Source organism: Vigna umbellata, chromosome 4 (assembly GCF_029865625.1).
Source record: "Vigna umbellata cultivar VRB3 chromosome 4, Vumbellata_1.0, whole genome shotgun sequence".
Classification (NCBI taxonomy): Eukaryota; Viridiplantae; Streptophyta; class Magnoliopsida; order Fabales; family Fabaceae; genus Vigna; species Vigna umbellata.
The window spans coordinates 12273427-12285508 of record NC_142168.1 but is presented as its reverse complement, the minus strand read 5'-3'; the positions used below and the strand labels follow the sequence as shown (position 1 = coordinate 12285508).

General features: G+C 33.3%; 1 protein-coding gene across 3 annotated transcripts; it reads left to right on the top strand.

The window, feature by feature from the left end:
* Positions 1-4342: 4342 nt before the first annotated feature.
* LOC124847260 (protein MEI2-like 4) lies at positions 4343-11858 on the top strand. Of its 3 annotated transcripts, none has more exons than XM_088114670.1 (14): positions 4343-4795; positions 5404-5499; positions 5670-5709; positions 6268-6408; positions 6575-7017; positions 7876-7992; positions 8077-8231; positions 8492-8589; positions 8670-9068; positions 9264-9858; positions 10142-10226; positions 10605-10673; positions 10789-10968; positions 11208-11858. In XM_088114670.1, the coding sequence occupies exons 1-14, from the start codon at positions 4625-4627 to the stop codon at positions 11355-11357; spliced, it is 2739 nt and encodes a 912-aa protein (XP_087970796.1). In that variant the 5' UTR covers positions 4343-4624; the 3' UTR covers positions 11358-11858. The 3 variants fall into 3 exon arrangements, with proteins under 3 accessions (XP_087970796.1, XP_047180666.2, XP_047180667.2); XM_047324711.2 differs by having other exon boundaries at positions 4688-4795; positions 5366-5499; XM_047324710.2 differs by lacking the exon at positions 5404-5499.
* The last annotated feature ends 224 nt before the right edge of the window (positions 11859-12082 follow it).

The window sequence follows — 12082 nt, the reverse complement described above, 5'->3', positions numbered from 1 at the left end:
GCTCAACATGAATTGAATTAAAATTAGTTAACTCAATTTGGTTTTACTTTTTGATAAGTTAAAAAATTTATAACTTGACTCGACTCACTACGAATTGGTGAATTTGTAAATTGACCCATTTAAAAATATACTTTTAAATATATATATATATATATATATATATATATATATATATATATATATATATATATATATATATATATATATATATATATTAAATATCTAAACTATTCAAACATCATTCTATAATTTAAAAAGATGAAATTGGCAACCCATGTAATTAGAAGTAGCAAAAAATTATAATAAGAAATTTGTAGAAAATGGTTAAAAAACTAATAAAGAGTTGTTGTTGGTGGGCTCAAATTTAACTCATTTAAAAGAGCTGTCCAAATTCAAATGAGCATGAATATGTGATGAGTCAAATTAAATCACGTATTAAAAAATGTTGGACTTCAATATTCGAAAGACACAACTAGTTTTGGCTTATTGTTTCTCAAAAGAAGTTAGAAGGCTTAATACCCTATTTTGTCCCCAATTTCGCTCGAAAATGTCAAATTAGTTCATCCTTTAAAAAATACGTCAATTACGTCCTCACTTAATAAAATCTGCATCAATGAAATCCCTTCCGTTAAATCCGTACAAACGGCGTTACTTAATAAGAGAGAAAAGTAATTAACGCCGTTTGTACGGATTTAACGGAAGGGATTTCATTGATGCAAATTTTATTAAGCGAGGACGTAATTGACGCATTTTTTAAAGGATGAACTAATTTGACATTTTCGAGCGAAACTGGGGACAAAATAGGGTATTAAGCCAAGTTAGAATTGTGCAATTGTCTTAAAAGCTTTCTTTGGTTCGAATTGGTGTGGAGACAAGGTTGAAAGAAAAAGTACCTATGGACGAAATGGTGATGATAAGTCTATTAATTTCAATTTCAAAGATCGAAGTTCTGTCGAGATAATGATAAAAGAAGTGTTCATCATTATATAGGCATAATAAAGGATGGTGATAAGGAAAACTTAGGTTGAGATTTTATATCCATAGGGCTTGAGTCCCAAAATCTCTAACATCCTCCAATATCAAGTTTTAAAAGAATTATTTAGCTGTGTGACTTACTGACAAGTGTACCATGTCGATTGCAGTTCGACCGAATGAAGGTTATCATATCCACAAGAATTTAGCAATTTCAAGCATGTTGATATTTTGTTTTTTAGTTTAAGAGAATTATTTCACTTATCTTTTCATTTGTGATGCAGACCTACACATCTTTCTTTCATTTCTCTCAGTAGCTTTCCTTCGTTCCACCGTCATTTCCTTCCTCCCCTCTCCATAATTTATTTCATCTTAATAATACATCTCATTTGAGTTACTTCATCTAATTCAAAATCTAAACAATAATCTTCTATACCAAAATTATAACCACTTACACATAAAGAATAACAATAACAATGTATATACTAATATACTCAAAACAGTTATCACAAAAACAAAATTTTGAAATCTCGAGACTATTCCTAAAATTGGATTTGGAAATCCCATAAACAAATTTAAAATCAATTTTCAAAATCTGATACCCAAATCACTACCAAATTTCCAAATCCGATGCAACACACAAATTCACTCACAACCCAAAATTCGAAGTCCAGTGAACACTTACAAAATTGGATTTCAAAATCCGATGAGCAATCTTAAAATCAGTTTCCAAAATTTGGTACCCTAATCACCATCGAACTTCTAAGTCCAATGCAACACGAAAGTTCATTAGGATTTCAACATCCAATGAACAGTCACATGACCAAATTTTGAAATTTAGTGAACAATCTCCTGTTTGATTTTCAAAATGTGGTACCCCAATCACCACTTCACACATAAACCATGTCTTGAATTTTAATTATACACTTAAAATCGGTCTTTAAAATTCAGTACAACCAATTAATAATCATCGCTTAACCCAACTATTTCATGACAATAATTGGATTTCCAAATATAGTGAACATTAACCACCATATTTCAAAATTCGATACTCTATGTATTTCACACTTAAGCAACTTTGAGAGTCTGGTTCAATCCTCCAAATTTCACACAAAACGTATTTCTAAATGTAGAGAGAGATACACCTTAAAAAATCTCCAAACCTAAAACAAAATATGGTTACCTACATTAATGTTGTGCTCGTTTGAATATAATCCGGTGTTTAAAACTGTTCATGAAGATGAATTTGTGAGCTAAATCACATTCGTTTTGAGATATTTGTAAGTGATGCAAAACAATGGTTTTGGGGATTGACGAGATTTTAAATTTTCGATGGTTTGCTCGAATTTAAAGTGATTTTAAGTTAAATATCAGTTTTGCCCTGATACAATTAACATTTTACGTGAGAAAGCTTGCATGCAATGGACATCGAAGTGAGATTTGAGATGAAGAAGAACCAAGCGTAATACATGGACATGAAGTTTATTTCACATATAAACCATTTTACCACTGGTCTAATCGTGAGTGAGGTTGAAGACGAAGGGGTTAAAGATGAAAATGTTGAAAATTGAAGTTGCAGGTGAAGAGAACTTGAAGATGAAAGTAGAATAATTTCACTACAATTATAACTAATTCTACTTTGAGATGAAATCGATTCCAAATAGAAATAATAACAGATCCCACTTTAAAATAAAATCGATTCCAAGTAACTTATATCCTATTCAAAACCACAAATAAATTTGTCCATTGTGTTTGCTACCGGTACATATTTTATAAACAAATATTCACCTTTCATTCTAACTTTTATTTAATTCTTCACTTTTATAATTCTAGTGTAAAGCAACATGACTTTTGAAATGTTTAATGCACCCTTACATTCTTTTCTTTAATATTTAGGAAAAAAAATTATCATTACTAAATAATTTAAATTAATTGAATACTAATTAATAACTCATAAATTATAAAGGTGGACGCAATTTTCAATTTTACTATAAAAACAATAAATTATACCATGACTGATTTATATTCTTAAAAAAATAATATTCATTAAAAGAATAAAATTTTCTAAAAACTATTTTAATTATTTTATTATTTTTTTACCAAAAATTATATTATTCATAAATTTCATTTTATATTATTATTACCACTAAAAATAATTTGGTAATCTTTATTTTTTATTCATTAAAATAATTTATTTTGTGTATCACATGATTAAAATTTAATACAAACTTTCACGAATTTTATTTTTAAATTAACTCTTTGATCATTTTCAAATTCTTTTAAAAAAATAATACATAATTTACTTTTAAATCCATTCAAATTTTTTAATTTTTTTCTTTTAATTTATATATTTCATATAAAAAGAATGACGTGGGTTTTCATTGTCGAAATCGCTGCATGGAAGAATGATCGAGAGTAAATGAAGAGAGGAAATATTGTAGAGAATAAATAATGGTGAACTAGGAAAGGTGGAAGGAACTGTTGGGAGAAGTGAGTTGTAGGATGTTCTACAGCACAACAAAGTAAAAGAGAAGTGAAATTGTAAATTTATCCCAGTCAAAGTTCAAAGCTTAGCCATTTCAGAAAATTTGAGGGTATAGGAAGTAAAACATGTGGTGCAGGAAGAAGCGCCCAAATACTAATATGATGAACCTTGTTGTCTGGTAAGAAGAGTAACCCATTATACTCTTTTTTTTCTTTCTGTCTTCCTGGGCCAAATTGTAGGTCTAGCCCAATTCTCATATTATGACCAACTGTTCACAATTAGATTCTGCTAATCACTACTTACTACTAATGTTTAGGCTAATGTGTGAAATAAGAAGAAACAATGAAGTGCATGCTTCTGTCATGGAACAAACATTATTCCTTCAAGTCAAAGAACACTCAGTCTATTTAAAACAAAAAATTAGAAAACAATAAAATAAAATCAATATTGGAAAAACACTTAAGTTAATAATAATTAATGTATTATTTTTATATGGTCGGATAAAAAGAAATTGATGAGATGATAAATCTAATAAAACTTTGTATACAACATCCTATTTTATTTATTATTTCATATCGGAACTATGTTTTTTATCTTTTTATCTACTTTACAAAAAGGTCATGTTATTGAATGTTTGAATTTTTAAGAGTGTTAATTAACAAATCAATATTTCTACTAAAAAACACCATATTAGATTACGTTAATTATTTATTAAAAGAAAATAAGTTAACAACACTCTTGTCATTTTAGAAAATAATAATAATAATTTCAAAGACGCTTAAAAAAATTAAATCATCCAATCAATGTGTTAATTCAGTCAATTTAATGTAATGTAGTTGTTGAACACATGTACGGAAATTTTAATGATTGGAAGAATGGTAAGAAAGTCATCTCAAGAGGAACATAGTATGAAACGGTATTCACGCCGTTAACGAATAAACGGAAAAAACAGTCGTCTTCCCGTCCCTGCTTGCCGGAAAAATCACATTTCCGGCGACAGCTCAAAATTCCGATGAAGTTCGGAAATGAAGAAGAAGAAGAAGTGAAGGTGAGAAAGGAGAGAAGTTGAAGTAGTTAGTTAACGTGCAATGCAGGGAACGGTAAAAGGTTGTGAGAAGGTTTGGATGGAGGATCTTGCACGCCACACATGCATTGATACCTACAAAGATGATCCTCCCTTTTTGCAAATTCCCACCTTGCCTTATGCCCTACTTTATTCGTTTTCTCTCTCACACTTCTTCTTCTTCTTCCTCTTCTTCTTTCCAAATACTACCACTATTTAACTCATTCTCACCCCTTCCCTCCACTTCTGTCTTATCCTCTTCCAATTCCCACAAGGTCAGTATTGTCTTTGTTTTTGACATCCCTTTTCGCTTTTCCATCATGGGGTTTTGGGTTTACGTCAATTTTTGTCTCTTCTGTTCTCAAGTTTTGGTTTTTGACTTTGTGGTTTTAGAATGTTCAACATGTCAAGTACCTAAGCTTTTTTAGGGGGTGAATATTAAGATGTTCAACTGTTTGAAATCCTCTTGATCGTTCACGATGTCGGTGGATTTGCAATTAATGTTCTGTGCCAATGTTAGAGGGTCATGATCTTGAGAAATTATTAGGTGATTTGGAACTGGATGGTTTTGATCATGTGAATCGTAATCATGTTTTAAATTTATAAAAAAGAAATATTGATAACATGTCACGTGGAGATTGTTAGGAGCCACACAACATCTCACATTCTTCTTAGTTTAATGAGTTTTAACTTGCCACAATCTATCCCAATAAAGAGTTTTAATGTTTATAAAGTTATGTTTTTTACCGTGTGTTGAAAACTTGGAAAGTTTATAATTCCTCGTAGCTTTCTTGCTGGGGAGGTAAAATGTTGAATTGACTGCCATGCTATGTTGTTCTCAACAGATATAAAAAGTTAGGAGATTTTCAATTTGGAGGCATAGTACATTGTGGGGTTCATCATGCCTTCTGAAACAATTGACTTTAACTGTTTTTCTTCATCGTTGTATTCCTCTGAAGATATTTGTTCTTCTAAAGAGGTATCTTCTCGTTTCATCATATATATATATATATATATATATATATATGTACACACATACACACTTGTACATGGTGTTACTTTAGGGGCATTTGTAAAAATTTGAAATTGAAACACTTGCGGTTCCAGTCCTTATTTATTCCTGTTTTCTCTTTCTGTTTGCTGAGGCAGGTTAGCTTATGGAAATCAGATAATATGTCGAAATGCTATGGTTAGTATTACTAATCTATTTGACTGTGTTATTATTATTGTTGTCACGACTGCACGCTACTGGAGTGGATCCGTTTTGCAGTTATCTGCCGCTAAATACCTTTTTTCCCCGAATTTATATGATTTTTGTATATACGTTGTTAAGGATTTAGGAGTCATTTGCTCGATTTGCACTTGCAAGTTGCTATATTAGGAATCTCAGATTGCCTTGGTTGAGCAATTTTGAAACTTTTATCTGGTCACTCGTAACTAGAAGAGCTTGATTTGTCGTGTTTGAGTGCTATTTTGCTTTGTTTGCTTCAAGCCGAAAAGGCTTTTAAGGTGTGCTGAAAACCATTTCCACCTTGCTTCTGACAACATAAGCTTTTAGGTTAATTTGTTTCTCAATACCTTCCGCTATCAGTCTAGGATAGTACAAGATGCAAGGTACTTAGCAGTTAGAAAATTACTTGTCATGCCAAGTGTATGAACTGAAAGTAACTCAAAGATGCATTGATGTAGTACTTTGTTGGTACAGAATGGCCTATTAATCAGTCTTTGACTTTCTTATGTCATGTAGATTTTGATCAAGGAATAAAAACCAGCTTGAGTGTACAAGCATTATCCCATTTGCCAGATCGTAGCAAAGTCAATATAGTTGCTACTCAGAATGAGAGTAGCCTCTTTTCAAGTTCTCTGTCGGATTTGTTTAGCAGGAAATGTAAGTTTTATTTGCCTCTTAATGCATGTTTCGCCTCGTTTATGTGGATAAGTGAATGAGGTTCTACTGTTCAAATTTAACTTCTAAAATGAGTTTGGGTTGTATGCTGAGGTTTCTAAAGAAAACTACTAGCTAAAATGCCTTTGTATGACTTCTATTGGTGCAGTGAGATCATCAGCAAATAATGCTTTATATGGGCATTCTGTTGACACTGTTGCTTCCCACTACGAGGAAGAAAGACTTTTTGACTCTCTTGAAGAACTTGAGGCTCAAATTATTGGAAATCTACTCCCCAGTGATGATGATTTCCTTTCTGCAGTGACAAATGAACTTGAGCTCGACCAGATCATCCAAGACAGCTCTGGTGATGACATGGATGAACTAGACCTTTTCAGTAGTCTTGGAGGGATGGATTTAGGAGACGATAATAGTCCATCTTCTGGACAAAAGAATTCTGAAATCCTTGATGGAGCTTGTAACAGTCAACTAGGACTGTGTAGTGCCTTAATTGATGGTGAAAAGTGTTATGATAAACACCCTTCTAGAACATTAGTTGTGAGAAACATTAATAGTGATGTCAAAGATTCTGAATTGAGATCTCTTTCTGAGGTATGCTTTTACTGTTTTCTTGTCCCTTTCGTTTGTGTAGACAAATTCTTTATCCAGAATTTCTTTAAGCAATTTGGGAATATTCAAACACTTTATTAGAGAGAGATTATATATGTGTATACGACATTGAGTCTTACCCTACACAAGACATTTGACACCACTTTTAACCAAAAACATTAAGACAGTGGATTTTTGGGTTTTTCATCTTATATAGTGTTTAATTTTATCAATTTTATCCAATGTGGGATTTTGACTCGCATTTGAATTATTCCCAACCGCAAGTAACATGGGTTTGTTGTGATATCATATTATGATATCAGAGCAGCCCCAAATGCAACGATAACACACCAGACTAGACAATTCAACCACTGGAAGTTTAATGTTCATTATGCAAATCCAAAGATTGGATGCTGCATTTCTCATCACTATGGACAGTAAATGTTGATTTTGTTTACATGTTTGCTTTGCATGAATAAGTTGTGAAAGTAAATTGGTATGTTTGGACGAGTTTCTGCACAACGATTTCTAGAAGAGAAAAACAGGAAGTAAAGTTGAAATTCCTAAGTTAAAACAAGTTTATGCATAAACTAAGTTGTCGAAACTTTTCCATATAATTTTTTAAAATTTTTAATTTCAACTTGTGTAAACTAATTTTAGTTTATGGATGAGTCCATTGTATTTTCTTGAAAGAAATTTCTCCTAGAACACAGAAGCTCATCCAATCTTGTAGTTGAATTATTGGTCTTTTTGATAATGCTACAACGTAATGTGCTGAGAATCTGATTCCTCGTAACACTTAAAGTATTTGCTTGCTTTGAGTTGGATAATGATGTCTTGCTTTGGCACAAATTTTATCAGGATACTCCTTCCAAGAAAGATATGAATCAGGGCACCCTAGTGGTCTTTCTGTATGATTCATCTATTTCGAATAATGAGCTTCACCGTATATTTAATGTATATGGAGAAATAAAGGAGGTGAGTTTGGCTACCAATTAATTTATTGCACAAATATTGATCAGAACAATTTGTGTGTAGTTGGCTAACTGTCTTGAACTGCAGATTCGTAAAAGCCCACATGATCTGCTACATCACAAGTTGATTGAATATTATGACTCTAGAGCAGCAGATGCAGCTCTCCATGCTTTGAATAGAGATGATACTATCAGGAAGAGGCTAAAGGTTGAACCATACCTATCTGAAGACTCAAAACAGAGGTAATCTTTGGGTTCAATTGTGCTTTTCCTCTACATACGCTTTCTCAATTTAATTTTGCTACTGTCACACTGGCAATACCAGTCAAATCTTACCTCGAATGTCTATCACAATTTAGTTTGCATTTTTTAAAAATAGTATCAGTGTTTCATTATATGTTCCTTATTGCTTCAAGAAGCAAATTACAGGATCAGAAGCCATTTAATTGTTAGTTATTTAGTTTTTGTTCTGCTAATTTTTCTTTGCTTTTATTTGGCTGCAGTATGGCTCAACAGATACATCCAGAACTAGAACGGAAAGAAAGTAGCCTTTATCTGCATCAGAACAGCCCTCCTCTTAAGTCACCAACTAGCTTCCCAGGTAGAACATATGCTAATTAACTATCAATTCAGCAGCAGAAACATATTTTTTCCCTCACTGATGTTTGTACGTTGGACCAGGTTTGCATGGCATTTCTGAACCTGGTAAGATGGATGGTGGAAGAATTCTTGGTGTTGAGCCTGCCTCATGTACACCATCTGTGAAAACTGCTTCTGTTCATGGGGTCTCTTCAGGTGTTCCTAAGTCCTTACCATCACTGGTCAGTGTTAAATCATTTGACAACAGATGTGAAATTACTGAATACGATTCACCAGGCCAGTTGAATTTTGATGTTCAAGACGCATCAGCTTCTCATCCCCCTTTCCTTCCAGAATTTCATGATGGTTTAGCTAACAGTGTTTGCCGTATTTCTACTGAGATGGCAGCAAACATCAATCTTAAAACACAAGAAAGAATAGAAAGCATGCAGTTCTGTCCAGTAAACTCCTATGGACGCTTCATGGAATTCAATGAATGTGGTAAGTTATAAAGAGCAATAGACTGGAATGTGTAATAACTATTTATTGTCGTTTCTCTTTTTTTCTTCCTCCAATGGCTAGCAAATCTATAAATCATGGAACTTCCTAGATAGTAAATGGGAAACAAAAGCCTAATTTTTAAGATATGTTTAAGAAATATCAAATTGATCATATTTATTATCTCCCTTTTCTCAGTTTTCAAATCCTCTGGTAATGTAAGCTTCCCTCTTCCTCCTGGCCATCATTACAAATGTGGGAACTTCTATCAGCCTCCAGAAATGATGTGGCCAAATTCACCTTTATATTTTGATGGAGTTTGTCCATCCCCCACCCTGCCAAGGTTGCATGGACTTCCTAGGTCACCATCTAATATGATGACAACTGTTCTACCCATAAATAGCCAGCATGTGGCTTCAGCTCCTTTTTGGGACAGAAGACATACCTATGCAGGGGAATCTCTTGGGAATATGCAATTTTCTGGTAATACGACATCAAATTGTGTTGACTTTGTTTCTTGCAATTTCTTTCCCCATTTTGGGGGAAACTGTGTTGATTTTCGAATCCTCCCCAAGCATCTTGGACTCCATTTTCATAACCAAAAGGACCTAATGTTTCCTGGAAGAAGCCATATGATTAATTCATTTGAGACTCACAAACAACGTACTAGAAGCAGGAGAACTGAAGGTGTGTCAGACTTGGCTGACAAGAAACAGTATGAACTTGATATTGACCGCATAAAGAGAGGGGAAGATATCCGAACAACACTTATGATAAAGAATATTCCTAACAAGTAAGTAGCAATGTATATATTACATTAAATAGCTTTAGCCTTTTGTGTTTACTTTTTCACTTTCTCCTATGAAAACGTTTTTACATTCATTTGGTACATTTTGGGTTGTACTTTCACTTTGCAATAGATTTTGGAGTTTTCAGCCAACCTTAGGATATATGGTTTCTTAAGGCAGACCTATTATTAATTTGATGTTGCGAATTCTATTTCAATTCTACACCTCGTTTACATTAATTTTGTTAATCTTATCATTTTCATAGACTCCTGATTTATTCTCCTGCAGGTATACATCCAAGATGCTGTTGGCTGCTATTGACGAACGCCATAGAGGAACTTATGATTTTGTTTACCTACCAATTGATTTCAGGGCAAGTGACTGCTCCCTTTAAAATAACTTAATGGCCCATTTTATGTATAGAGAATATCTTTCAGGAACATATTTGTTTCCTTCTCTGTTTCATGCTGCAGTAAATGAAAATACTTTCTTGGTTTCTTACATCAAATTCAAAGAGAAGAAAATGAACCGACCTTCTTGCAGGGAAAGTCATTTTCATGAACAAATCAAACAATAAGAAAGTTTAAGAAAATGCAACTCTCAGCTGAATTATTTTCTTTAGTAAAATATACTAGTTTGCATGAAAACGGGTTCCTTTTATAGAACATTTCTACTACGAAATTTAATTTACTTTACTATTCCTTTCTCATTTTTCGTTTGATTATTCACACGGAATCAACATTAATTGCAGAACAAATGTAATGTGGGATATGCATTCATCAACATAACCAATGCCGACTTGATTATACCATTCTATCAGGTATGCTTTAGAAAATGGTGATACACTGAATATGACTGGTATTAAACTTATAATCACATTACATTCACACACACCCTGCACCAATTAACTAAATCGTATGATGCAACTGTGGTAGGTGTTCAATGGAAAGAAATGGGAGAAATTCAACAGTGAGAAAGTTGCATCACTTGCATATGCTCGCATACAAGGGAAAGCAGCACTCATTGCTCACTTCCAAAATTCAAGCTTGATGAATGAGGATAAGCGCTGCAGGCCTATCCTCTTCAATACAGATGGCCCTAATGCCGGTGATCAGGTATAAATTTCTTTTTAAGATCCATTTATCTGTTACATTGCATACATTCTTACTGGCTTCAAGCATAATATAGCTCGCATGTATTCTTTCTGGCTTGAAGCATAATATAGCATGTATTCTTACCTGCTTCAAGAATAGTATGGAATCTAGGCAAGCCATTTGAAATTTAAACTTCCGTTTTTTACCAAGAGAGGAAGAAACTACATACAGAATGACTACTAACTTTGCAAGGAACACAGGTTCCTTTCCCTGTGGGCATTAATATTCGCAACAAATCTGGAAGAGTGAGAAGCAGCACTCAGGAGGATAGCCTCCATGGGAGTCAACATAATTTGGGAATCAGCAAGCTCTCATCTGATGGAGACGGTCATTCGTTGGAGTCAGACTAAGGAAGCCATCCTTGTTCCTTCTGCCATACCATTAATTTTAGTGGGTGCTAACCTTTGGAAGCCAAGTGATCTAGTCACATTCATAAAGTATGTTTGTGGTACATATTTACCAACACTAACCTTGAGCAAGGCAAGAAGTTTTCCAGTTCTTTTGGCTTTTGTTACTAAATCACAACTTTTCATGTGCAAGAGTACTGTGTCAAAAGATTACATGTACAGGAATTTCACATTGGAGACTGGAGGAGAGGCTTGTAAAGTGGTTTGAGGAGAACTTAGTCTGTATCAATTTTACCTTTGTTTTCCTTCTTCCTCTCCTTGCTTTTTTCTTCTGTATATTGTTGATTTTGGAGTCCTTCTCATCCCAAACTGGTGAAATTTTTATCAACTATTTGTGTACTGTGCTGAAGCCTTCTTTTGATTGTTCATCATTGTTGATGTTTGGTGGCATGCACACTCTTCTATTCACTTTTTCCTTGAAAGTGTTACACTTTGAATAATGTACCTGTCGTGTCTCGTCTTTTGAGTCTCTGTTGTCACTTGTTAAAGATATAACTCACATCTCAAATTATGCTACTAGAGGAGACTCAATACAGAAGGTTTCATGTGAATTCTGATTCTTTTAATTTGTTATTTTTCTAACGTTTTTTCATTGTAACTTTGGGGTCAAATTAGCATGTAAGGAACTTTACATGTATGCTCCATTGTACTAATACATAATGCTACAA